The 13,452-nt window shown below is 40.3% G+C and overlaps 1 protein-coding gene across 1 annotated transcript in view; it reads left to right on the forward strand.

Annotated features, from left to right (window-relative positions):
- The window catches only part of NIPAL2 (NIPA like domain containing 2), a 111,902-nt gene that overhangs the window by 93,520 nt on the left and 4,930 nt on the right, over positions 1-13,452 (forward strand). Inside the window, exons 8-9 of the mRNA XM_006159726.1 lie at positions 3,626-3,761; positions 9,290-9,378. Coding sequence (XP_006159788.1) covers positions 3,626-3,761; positions 9,290-9,378 — 225 coding nt within the window. The remainder of the gene's footprint in view (positions 1-3,625; positions 3,762-9,289; positions 9,379-13,452) is intronic.

The raw sequence follows: 13,452 nt of genomic DNA on the forward strand, positions 1-13,452 counted from the left end.
TCTGGTGAGCGCACATGCCCTATAGCAAAAATTTCTCTAAAAAAAAAAAAAAAAGAAAATAGAGAAAGATAAAAAGAAAAATAGAAAAATTCACGTCAAGCTCTGTAGCATAATAGGGCAGAGTATGACTGGTACTCTCTGGAAGGCAATATTTCAGAAGCCTTCAGGGTGAGCATTGACACAGTAATTTCCCGTTAGGGGGCTTTTCTAAGGAAATAGGCAGAAAGATATACAAAGATTTATGCTCAAGGATATTCATCACAGCCTCATTTTTAATACTAAAAAAGAAACAAACAAAAAAAAGCAATACAATCTAAATATCCAAAAATAGGTATTGCCAAAATAGGTTATACATTCATACAAAAGCAATTTTTACAGACACTAAAAATCATGCTTTAGAAGGATATTTAACAGTATAGGAAATACGTAATGGTCATGAAAAGTACATTTCCAAGTAGTATATTCCATATGAGTCACGTGTTACAAAATGTTTATACACAGATACAAAAATAACAATGTGCCCAGGTGCTGATGATTTAGGGGTGGGGCAACAGACGGTGTGAAGTTTGGGGCAGGTGAATCTCGCATGGCCAGCTACGCAATCCTCAGACTCAGGGGCTGGGAAATTCACTGGGTTTGTGTGTTTATGCTCAGGATCCTTGAAGGGGAATAGGGAAGAGGTTGCAGCATGGCCAACAGTCCTAGAGGGTGCTTTCTCACTTTCCCTCTCCCTCTGTCCCTGTCTGTCTCCAGCAAGCACGTGCGCCCTGTAGCAAAAATGTAAAAGAAAAAAAAAAAAAAAGATTTTAGGGGTATGTGTTGAGATTATATATTTTAATTTTTCCTTCCAGGCTTTTCCACATTTTTCCAAAAATTTTTAAATGAACGTGTAAACTTTTATGGACTGTTAAAAAATATCATTTCACATTTATTTTACATTTTACATTTTAAAAAATCATTTTATATTTATTATTCTAGTGCTAGAGATCACTACTGACCATATCTCAGTGTATTTTCTTACCTTGATGTAGTTTATTCTAGCATTTTTCTTTGTCTAGAAAAGTATGTTCTATTTTTATATATGCACATTAGAATGATAAAACATTAAAAATTGTATTCTCACCTAGCCTCATCAGCCACCTCCCCCTAAAACAACAGCCTAGAAATAACTTATAGAATTATAATAAACAGTGATTAATCAGTTGGTTATTATACATGCTTTAAAAATATAACAACTATAGAAATGGATTGTTTAGCAGTTTAATAAAGAATTCTAGTTTTGCGCTTAAGTACAGCTTAAAATCAGATGGTGGTTAGATTAGATGACCTTTAAGGTCCTTGGCCATCCCGAGGTTCTGAGACTAATGGAACAGTGTGTTCAATTCTTTCTCCATTAATTATCCCTTTGGGAAACCTGGCTGTTCAGACCACGGGACCATAACCACATTTTTATGCTCTAATTTCAGGCAAAGTGTTCAGGAAGAAATCAAGGTCCCTCAAGAGCTAACCTACAAACTTAAGCCGTCAAGTGGCACACATCTCAATAGATATTTAAAATTTTGACATTAGCTAAGATATGACTATTGTTGTAATCATTAGGAAGTATGTAAAAGGATCTAGTCAAAAGATACTTGGGATGGAGAGAGGCCTGGTTGTAAGGGCCTCTTTGTTCAGAGTAGGGGTTTGTTTTTAGAATTTATCACCTGGTCTCTCTGTGAATTATGACTTTTAATTGAAAATAAAAGAAAATAACTAATTTGGAAATGTGCCCCTCAAGTTATATTTTCAATTTTTTAGGAAAGGAAATTGTGGAATACAATTCCTGGTTGGTCATCAACTGCTATTTTAAACAATTCTTTACATACATATAAAAAGAAATAGTACCTTTTCAAAAGCTTAAAGGAATAAAGCAAAGATATATTATGACCAGGTAGGACAATGGCAGAAAGGACATTGTTCCTTCACATTGCCTTTGACTTATAATTATTTGATTCCATTTAAAAGGTATTTTTGAGCTTCCTGTGGGTTTCAGCTCAATTATGGAATTATGTGCAACAGGAACATCAAGGGATGTAAGACAGAAAGAGAATATACTGTCTTCTTCCTACAGAAACATGGTGTTCCAGAAAATGCTTGCTTGCTTCTACATTGGTATAACCTTTTGACGCTTCTCTTCTTTCTTTTGTTTTTTTTTTTTTTTTTTGGTTTTTACCATAGGACACATGTGCTTTTGGAGAGAGACAGAGATAGAAAGTGCAAAAGCACCCTCCAGGGTAAATGGCCATGCTGAAACCCCTTCTCCACAATTCTCCTCTTGGGATTTTTGAGCACGCATGAACATATACCCAGCATATTTTTCAGGCCACCAGTTTTGGGACTCAAACTGCTGAGCTGGTCATGTGGGATTCAGCACCTTAACCACCATGCTACCTGTTGGCCCTAAAACCATGTTTTTTTTGTTTTGTTTTGTTTTTTAAGAATTATTTATTTAATTTTATTCATTGTTATTATTTCTTAATTTGCTACAGGGCATGCATGCTCACCAGAGAGAGCAAGAGAGAGAGAGAAAGCCACCAGGTCCAGGCCTCAAACCACGGTCAGCCATGTGGGAGTTCAGCACCCCAACCACTATGCCACCTGCCAACCCCAAAGTCACATTTTCTTACTTGCCATTTGGAACCTATGAAAAATTCATTCTCAAATTAATGAATTCATTTTTTTTGAGAGATTTTTTTCGCTATAGGGCGTGTGCACTCGCCAGACAGACAGAGACGTAGAGACAGAAAGCGAGAAATCTCCCCCTAGGGGGGATGGTCACGCCGCAATCCCTTCTCCTCCATTCTCCTCTCGAGATGTTGGGCATGCACTCACACGCGCCCTGCGTGAGTTTTAAGCCACCGGGTCCGGGACACGAACTGTGGTCGACCACGTGGGAGTCCAGCGACATAGCCATTACGCTAACTGCTGGTTCCCAGTGAATTCATTTTTTATACATAAAATAAATAGATACTGCTTATGTAAATCTTAGATTTACAATTGACCCTGCAAAATGAATCCTGGGCCATGGTCCTGTTTCTATCATTGTCCTTGTCAAGAAGTAATGTTGGCAAAGCTTGTAGGCTTCTACTAACTAAAAGGCTCGCACAGAGACTTAGTACAATTCTTAATAAACTCAAAGCATGAGTTGCTTTTCACATTCCAGTCTTATCTATTCGGCTTTAAAATTTTCAGTACGGTTGAATACCATTACTGTCCCAGAGACAATCTGACTTTCCTTATCTCCTCCCTTCATTGTTTTCGCCTCTCCCTTCTACTAGTAATTATAACCTCAGTAGCATCCCTTCAGCAGTTAGGGCTGGGAAATAAACAGCTTGCTCCAAAGGTAAAAAGCACCCCAACTCGCAGCAGCCCTTTAGCTGATTAAGCAAACTTCAAGTGCAGCACAGGTTGGGCACCAGGGCTGCTGCTGGGTTAATGCCATGATTCCACCCTACCCACCGCAGTTTCCATTCTTAAAGCACAGTTGGTGTATTTGCTACTCTGCCTCATAAACTGGTGTATTTATTTGTGACTCTATCGCAGATACGTGCTTTATTTGTGTTTTTTTGTTTGTTTTCTTTTTCAGCCTCATTGACTGTTATTTCAGTAAAAGCCGTCTCAAGCATGATCACTTTTTCTATGACGGATAAAATGCAACTAACTTATCCCATCTTCTATATCATGTTTACCATCATGATAGCATCTTGTGTTTTCCAAGTCAAGTAAGTTAGCTCCTACATACTCACTATTCTCTCCACATTCCTGTGCTTCTCTGAGCAGTCGTCTCTATTGGCTTCGGACAGTGATTTATGTTAGACACGTTGGTTTCTATGGGTGAAGGACCTACAGCTTGTCTTCAGCCAACATGCCTTGCTTGTCCTTCGCTTCCAATCATAAGATTTTACTAAGCCTTGCCTTCATGTCTGGTGAGTTCTAAAGTGCAGCCATAATCCAGCTAAGTGCACTTTGATACTTTCCTGATGCTCTTCTGCTTGTAATTAATACCCATCGTACACAGGTTGTCATTAGCAATAAATCAAAGGGGCAGGTCCACATCCAGGATCTTGTTCTAAATATAGGAAATACATGAACCTTTCACCTTCGTTTCTTAGCTCATGCTCATTAATTGCTCAGAGATGGACAAAACCAGACGTTTGGCCGGGAGGGAAATCCTTTCCCCAGAACTTTGCATCTTTGGCCAGAATTTTCTTGGTGCCCATGGGATTGTGGAATGATTGTTTTATGTTTCTCTTGGGGTCTAATAGTGGTGACATGAAACATTTTTAATTTCTGCTCTTTTTTCCCCCACCTCCATCTGCTTGAATCACTTCTCCGTTGCACATTGTGATTATGCCTTTGCCTGCTAGGCTTTCTTGGGTTGACCAGAAAGTTTTCTTTTCACCCTGAAACACTACAGAGCACCACCCCAGCACCAGATAGGAAGCCAAAGCTCATACTCAGAATAAGAGCAGTTTCTTCTGAAGGTGCTAAAAGTAAAGCATAATTGTTATGGGCTGGATGTAGGGTCTGTTACAAGGTCTGTGGAGAGCTAGTAGAGAAATCCAATGTTTGTCACTGTTTGACATTTCCTTATAAGACTGAGTGTGGGAACCAGCAGTTGGCATAATGGCTTTGTCACTGGACTCCCATGTAGCCGACTACGGTCCGAGTCCCGGACCCAGTGGCTTAAACTCATGATGGGCATGTGTGTGTGCATGCCCAAGATCCCAAGAGGAGAATGGAGGAGGGATTGCGATGTGACCATCCCCCCTGGGGGTGTGATTTCTCGCTTTCTGTCTCTCTCTGTCTTCCCAGTGAGTGCATGCTTCCTATAGCCAAAACCTCTCCAAAAAAAAGACTGAGTGTGATTCTTGCTATTTTGTTACTTTTCTTTCATCTTCTGAATTAGCCTACAATATATTTTGGGATTTAGTGATGAGCATCATTATCTTTATACTAAGCTTTATGAATTGAAAAGGCAAACATGACTGAAGGCACGCTGCATCCTATCAGCCTTGTTTCAGCCCTATGTACCCATCACACTAGAACTGCAGTGCTCAGCCTTGGCTGCCCATTAGAATTACCCAAGGAAGTTTGTACATGTATCTTTATGGACATGCACACATACACATATGTACATGCATTTATATACACGGAGGAGGCTTTCGAAAAAAAACATGGAAATGTGTATCATGAAGAACTAAGCAAAGATCTCAAATTTTTTGTTCTAAAACAACTTGTACTTTAATTTCATTTTCCCATTAACTTTTCTTTAAAAGAGATTTTTGCCACAGGGCAAAATCTCTCTCACGTACACTCACCAGAGTCACAGAGAGACAGAGAGGGAGAAAGTGAGAAATCACCCTCCAGGGGAGATGGCCATGCTGCAATCCTTTCCTCCATTCTCCTGTCAGGATTTTTTGTTTTTTAAGAATTATATATTTAATTTTATTCATTGTTATTATTTCTTAATTTGCTACAGGGCATGCATGCTCACCAGAGAGAGCAAGAGAGAGAGAGAGAGAAAGAAAGCCACCAGGTCCAGGACTCAAACCACGGTCAGCCATGTGGGAGTTCAGCACCCCAACCACTATGCCACCTGCCAACCCCAAAGTCACATTTTCTTACTTGCCATTTGGAACCTATGAAAAATTCATTCTCAAATTAATGAATTCATTTTTTTTGAGAGATTTTTTTCGCTATAGGGCGTGTGCACTCGCCAGACAGACAGAGACGTAGAGACAGAAAGCGAGAAATCTCCCCCTAGGGGGGATGGTCACGCCGCAATCCCTTCTCCTCCATTCTCCTCTCGAGATGTTGGGCATGCACTCACACGCGCCCTGCGTGAGTTTTAAGCCACCGGGTCCGGGACACGAACTGTGGTCGACCACGTGGGAGTCCAGCGACATAGCCATTACGCTAACTGCTGGTTCCCAGTGAATTCATTTTTTATACATAAAATAAATAGATACTGCTTATGTAAATCTTAGATTTACAATTGACCCTGCAAAATGAATCCTGGGCCATGGTCCTGTTTCTATCATTGTCCTTGTCAAGAAGTAATGTTGGCAAAGCTTGTAGGCTTCTACTAACTAAAAGGCTCGCACAGAGACTTAGTACAATTCTTAATAAACTCAAAGCGTGAGTTGCTTTTCACATTCCAGTCTTATCTGTTCGGCTTTAAAATTTTCAGTACGGTTGAATACCATTACTGTCCCAGAGACAATCTGACTTTCCTTATCTCCTCCCTTCATTGTTTTCGCCTCTCCCTTCTACTAGTAATTATAACCTCAGCAGCATCCCTTCAGCAGTTAGGGCTGGGAAATAAACAGCTTGCTCCAAAGGTAAAAAGCACCCCAACTCGCAGCAGCCCTTTAGCTGATTAAGCAAACTTCAAGTGCAGCACAGGTTGGGCACCAGGGCTGCTGCTGGGTTAATGCCATGATTCCACCCTACCCACCGCAGTTTCCATTCTTAAAGCACAGTTGGTGTATTTGCTACTCTGCCTCATAAACTGGTGTATTTATTTGTGACTCTATCGCAGATACGTGCTTTATTTGTGTTTTTTTGTTTGTTTTCTTTTTCAGCCTCATTGACTGTTATTTCAGTAAAAGCCGTCTCAAGCATGATCACTTTTTCTATGACGGATAAAATGCAACTAACTTATCCCATCTTCTATATCATGTTTACCATCATGATAGCATCTTGTGTTTTCCAAGTCAAGTAAGTTAGCTCCTACATACTCACTATTCTCTCCACATTCCTGTGCTTCTCTGAGCAGTCGTCTCTATTGGCTTCGGACAGTGATTTATGTTAGACACGTTGGTTTCTATGGGTGAAGGACCTACAGCTTGTCTTCAGCCAACATGCCTTGCTTGTCCTTCGCTTCCAATCATAAGATTTTACTAAGCCTTGCCTTCATGTCTGGTGAGTTCTAAAGTGCAGCCATAATCCAGCTAAGTGCACTTTGATACTTTCCTGATGCTCTTCTGCTTGTAATTAATATCCATCGTACACAGGTTGTCATTAGCAATAAATCAAAGGGGCAGGTCCACATCCAGGATCTTGTTCTAAATATAGGAAATACATGAACCTTTCACCTTCGTTTCTTAGCTCATGCTCATTAATTGCTCAGAGATGGACAAAACCAGACGTTTGGCCGGGAGGGAAATCCTTTCCCCAGAACTTTGCATCTTTGGCCAGAATTTTCTTGGTGCCCATGGGATTGTGGAATGATTGTTTTATGTTTCTCTTGGGGTCTAATAGTGGTGACATGAAACATTTTTAATTTCTGCTCTTTTTTCCCCCACCTCCATCTGCTTGAATCACTTCTCCGTTGCACATTGTGATTATGCCTTTGCCTGCTAGGCTTTCTTGGGTTGACCAGAAAGTTTTCTTTTCACCCTGAAACACTACAGAGCACCACCCCAGCACCAGATAGGAAGCCAAAGCTCATACTCAGAATAAGAGCAGTTTCTTCTGAAGGTGCTAAAAGTAAAGCATAATTGTTATGGGCTGGATGTAGGGTCTGTTACAAGGTCTGTGGAGAGCTAGTAGAGAAATCCAATGTTTGTCACTGTTTGACATTTCCTTATAAGACTGAGTGTGGGAACCAGCAGTTGGCATAATGGCTTTGTCACTGGACTCCCATGTAGCAGACTACAGTCCGAGTCCCGGACCCAGTGGCTTAAACTCATGATGGGCATGTGTGTGTGCATGCCCAAGATCCCAAGAGGAGAATGGAGGAGGGATTGCAATGTGGCCATCCCCCCTGGGGGTGTGATTTCTCGCTTTCTGTCTCTCTCTGTCTTCCCAGTGAGTGCATGCTTCCTATAGCCAAAACCTCTCCAAAAAAAAGACTGAGTGTGATTCTTGCTATTTTGTTACTTTTCTTTCATCTTCTGAATTAGCCTACAATATATTTTGGGATTTAGTGATGAGCATCATTATCTTTATACTAAACTTTATGAATTGAAAAGGCAAACATGACTGAAGGCACGCTGCATCCTATCAGCCTTGTTTCAGCCCTATGTACCCATCACACTAGAACTGCAGTGCTCAGCCTTGGCTGCCCATTAGAATTACCCAAGGAAGTTTGTACATGTATCTTTATGGACATGCACACATACACATATGTACATGCATTTATATACACGGAGGAGGCTTTCGAAAAAAACCATGGAAATGTGTATCATGAAGAACTAAGCAAAGATCTCAAATTTTTTGTTCTAAAACAACTTGTACTTTAATTTCATTTTCCCATTAACTTTTCTTTAAAAGAGATTTTTGCCACAGGGCAAAATCTCTCTCACGTACACTCACCAGAGTCACAGAGAGACAGAGAGGGAGAAAGTGAGAAATCACCCTCCAGGGGAGATGGCCATGCTGCAATCCTTTCCTCCATTCTCCTGTCAGGATTTTGGGCATGCATGCACACAGGCCCAGTGGTGAGTTTCAAGCAGCTGGATCCAGGACTTGAGCCATGGTCAGCCATGGGGGAATCCAGCACCTTAACCACTACGCCACCTACTGACCCCTTCCCATTAACTTTCTGAAGTCCCTTCATATTCCTGAATATGTGCACACATGCACACAAACCCACCTGGGCTCCACTTGCAAAGATGCTATAGACTACAACCTGAGCATTAGCGCCTTTTTAAAGCACCTAGGTGTTATCAGTGCAATTCGTCGCTTTAGGAGTCTCATCCCGGCCTGTGCTGGGACAACACAGCACAGTTGAGGGAACCTGCATTCCTGTCGGTGACCAGAGGCAGCAGCCGAGCTCCCACATGTGCACTGCAGCTGGAGCACGGAGCGTTGTTTTTGAAACATTAAACATTCTTTTACTTCTCCATCTTCCTTGGCACGTGGCATATCAATGGATAGCTATACTATTCCCCAGCTATGATATTTAACAGATTCTAGGGTCTATCCTAATAAGTCAGCCCCAGTGCGATACTGGTCCAGCAGCTTGAATCACTTCCAACTCAAACTTCTGTGGCCTCCAAATATGATTAATTGCTTTTCATTGTTACTGTTGTTGGTTTAAACAGACCATAAAACCTGACATCTGATCTCATACATCAGATGCGTATAAGCTCTGACTGCTGATTGGAAATGCCCTTTCGCTGCACTTCCTTTCCCTTTGTAGTTGTAGCTAAAGAACAGGCATTTCTTGAAGTTAATGTTAACTTATTGCTGAGTGTCTCTTAAAGCCAGAGCTCCAGTAAGTGCGTGCCTTCTGCTCTAGGTTCCTGAATCAAGCCACGAAACTCTACAATACGACGACGGTGGTGCCAGTTAACCATATTTTCTTTACAACCAGTGCCATTATTGCAGGTGAGTTTGGCTTTTTATATATAGGTGACTCCATCCTCACCACAGTGTCCATGAAGTTTCTCTCTACGTAAAGGAGAAAATTAGGAATCTGTGTGGCCTGTATACCCCTGGTCTCATGGAGTGTCCGAATTCCCTCCAAGACATCCTTGGGACAGGTTCCTCTGTTTCGTGTGAATGTGATGCAGTGTTCCCTGCCTCCTGAGACAACTCTGTGCTGTTTTGGATCACTTTCACTATTGGGAGACTTCTAACTAGAAAGTGTTTCCTTACTTTGCTGCTGAAATTAGTTTCCTTGTGAATTCAAGACACTCATCTGAGTTCTGCTCTTTGGAGTCTTCCCTTGGCCAGCCCTTCCCATAATCAAAGCGGCTGAAGGACACCTTGAGTCCGACCTCTGGCCAGACATGCCCCAGTTCGGTCAACTCTTCCCTACATGCCCCTCATCAGCTTCATCATAGAGTAGGGGCCAAATCTAAACTTGGCGTTTCAGGGAAGGCCTGACAGATTAGTATAGAAATGATCACGGTCCCTGTTCTGGCCTCTATTTTTGTACTATCGCAATTCTCTTATTTCTATGGGACTTATTTTTAACATGACATACCTAATAGTGTTTAAACAAAAGGTATAAACTTGAAACTTGGTCCAAGCCAAAATACAGTAGATTCAAGTATATCATGTCCAAATGATACTAGTTCATTGGTTTCTTAGCTGTATCCACCACCTTATCTTAGGAGTTCATTTCTCAAAGCAAAGATTATGTATTTTTAAGGTAATTAGAGATTATCTGTTTCCTAACTTTTTAGGAAACCTCTTCTTTATTTTATGGCAAACAACATGACTGCCAATGGACAGTCATGAATTAATTAATGAAAATAATTCATTCATTTTTGAGTCCTAAAATTGAACTTTATATTTTAAAAAGATTATATTCAAAGACATCTTTTTTTATTATTTTAATTTTATTTCTTTTTTTAATTTTTTTACTTTTCCACAGGGCATGTACACTCACCAGAGAGAGAGAGAGCTAGAAATCTTCCCCCCTTCCCCAGGAGGTGGCCACACCACAATTCCTTCTTCTCCATTCTCCTCTCAAGAGTTTGGGCATGCATGCACTTGTGCCTGGAGTTGATTCTTAAGCTGCTGGCTCTAGGACTCAAATCACACAGCTGGCCATGTGGCATCCAGCCGCCTTACCCCCCACATTACTTGCTGGCCCTTTTTAAATATTTTCTACTTATTGATAAAAGAAAGCGAGAAAAGATTGCATATTGGTATATTTTTAGAAAAGGAAAGTTAAGGCCATAAAGAGTGATAGTCATGACATACATCCTAATAATTAGCGTTAATGTTCATGAAGGTGTATAAAGAAGATAGTTTCAGGTTGGCTCTGTGGCCTGGTGACTAAGACAGCCAGGCCCTACATGACCAATAGCTCAGTTTGAGTACTGGACCTGGAGGCTTAAGAAACACACTGGGTACCTGTGTGTGCATGTCCAAAATCCCGAAAGAAGGGGGAAATGGAGGGGAAAGGATTGAAGCATGATCATCCCTCTTGGGGAAGAGGGATGCCGTATCCTCTCCCTTTCTCTCTCTCTCTATCGTTCTGGTAAGGACTTATACCCAGTAAGGAAAAGAAAGAAAGAAAGAAAGAAAGAAAAAGAAAGAAGAAAGAAAGAAAGAAAGAAAGAAAGAAAAAGAAAGAAGAAAGAAAGAAAGAAAGAAAGAAAGAGGAAGGAAGGAAGGAAGGAAGGAAGAAAGAAAGAAAGAGAGAAAGAAAGAGAGAGAGAGAAAGAAAGAAAGAAAGAAAGAAAGAGGAAGGAAGGAAGGAAGGAAGGAAGAAAGAAAGAAAGAGAGAAAGAAAGAGAGAGAGAGAAAGAAAGAAAGAAAGAAAGAAAGAGGAAGGAAGGAAGGAAGGAAGGAAGAGAGATAGAGAAAAGAAAAGAAAGAGAGATGGCAATTCTCCTGAGAAGAGGTTTTCTAAGAGGACCAATAGAGCTGGGCCTTAGTACTTAGCACACAGAGTAATCGATGGGTCAGGGAGTCTGGAACTTTCTAGAAGTGATAACAATTTATCTGCTGTTCCTGGGATATAGAATGGAGATGAAGCTTTTTTACCAACTTCTCCCTCCTACCTCCGTCCAAAAGTGTAGCTTAAAGTTAAAAACGAGATACCATAGTTTGCCTAGCAAATTAGTAGTTTTTGCTTATCTTTTTTATTGCAGTATGAAGTGCTGGTAAGGCTGCAGTATCAGTATGCTCATGAGTTGGATAGTGTAACACCACCCTCATAGAATGGAGTGTCCTCGTTTTTATAAAAAGCCTTAAAAATGTGTCTGCTTTTTTATTCTACAAGTTCACAACAGCAAAGCAAATAATATGATTTTTAAATGGGCAATGACTTGAGTAGATGTTTCTGAAAAGAAGATACACAAATGGCTAATAATCATATGAAAAAATGTTTGACATCACTAATCATCAGGGAAATGCAAATAAAAAAGCACAATGAGGTGTCACCTCATACTCATTAGGATGGCTATTATTAGGAACAGGAAATAACAAGTGTTGGTGAGGAGGTAGAGAAATTGGAACTCTTGGTGCGCCATTTTATGGGAACCAGTATGGTAGTTTCTGGAAAAAAATTAAAAATAGAATTACCACATGATTCAGCAGTTTTACTTCTGGGCATATATCCAAAAGAACTGAAAACAGGGATCTTGAAAAAAAATTCATATACCTATATTATTACTCACAATAGCCAAAGGTAGAGATAAGTCAAATGTCTGTCAACAGATGAATAGATAAACAAAATGTGGTATAGGGCTAGCCCATGGTGTGGTGGTTTAGTCAGCTGGATTCCTCCTGAGTGTGCAGTTCAAGCCCCAGACCTAGCATTGGAAAATACTCCAGGTAACATGTGTGTACATGTGTGCCCAAAATCCTGAGAGGAGAATGCAGGAGAAAGGATTGTGCTGTGGCCATACCTTCCCTCTGTGGGAGTGTGATGTGATTTCTGTCTCCCTTTTTCTCTTTCTCTTTTTCTCTCTCTGTCTCTCTCCACTTTGCACATGTACCCAATAACAATTATTTTAAAAAGAAAAGGAAAATGTGGTCTATACATACAGTGAAATATTATTCAGCCTTAAAAAGGAAGTTCTGACACATGCTACAGCATGCATGAACTTTGAGGACATTAAGCTAAGTGAAGTAGGTCAGTCAGAAAATGACACTACTGTATGATTCCACTTAAATGAGATATCCAGGTAGTCAAAATTATAGAAACAAAAAGTTGAATGGTGGATTCTAGGGACTGGGGGAGGAGAAAATGAAGATCCATTTAATGGAAATAGTTTCAGTTTGTAAGATGAAAAGTTCAGGAAATTGGGGTCGGCAGGTGGCGTGGTGGTTAAGGGCCTTGGACTCCACATGGCCAAATGTGGTTCGAGTCCTAGACCTGGCAGCTTGCTTTCTCACTTTACTTTTCTCTCTGTTTCTCACTCTGTTCCTCTCTGGTCAAATTAAAAATAAGTAAAGGAAGAAAGAAAGAAAGTTAAATAAAATAATTCTTTTTAAAAAGTTCAGGAAATTGTATAATAATGTGAATATACTTAATAGTACTGAATTATGTACTTTAAAATGGTTAAGATGGTAAATAAATTTTTATGTATATTTTATTACAATTTCTTAAAAGAAAAATCGTTGCCTTTTTGAAATAGAAAATCCACTTCTAGTAGCTCCTTTTAATGACCTTCCAGTGGTTAAAAAAAAATGCTAAAATGCTGCTAAAAATATGTACAAACAAGTTCATTACTACTTCACTAAAGAAAAAAGTTTAGAGGGGGAGGTGATAGCACAGTGGTAACATAATGGGAAAGGCCCTGATCCATGTCCTGGAACCTCCCTGAGGGCGTCAGGCATATTTGCACACAACTGTGATCCTGGCCAGCTGAAATTGAGGATAAATTGCAGTTTGGAGACTTAGTTAGGGGCGTTCTCTCTCTCTCTCTCTCTCTCTCTCTCTCTCTCTCTCTCTTTCTGCTTCTCTCTGTCATGGGGGGGGATACATTTTTTTTTTTT

This window comes from Tupaia chinensis, unplaced genomic scaffold, assembly GCF_000334495.1.
Source record: "Tupaia chinensis unplaced genomic scaffold, TupChi_1.0 Scaffold000646_1, whole genome shotgun sequence".
In the NCBI taxonomy this organism is placed as follows: domain Eukaryota; kingdom Metazoa; phylum Chordata; class Mammalia; order Scandentia; family Tupaiidae; genus Tupaia; species Tupaia belangeri.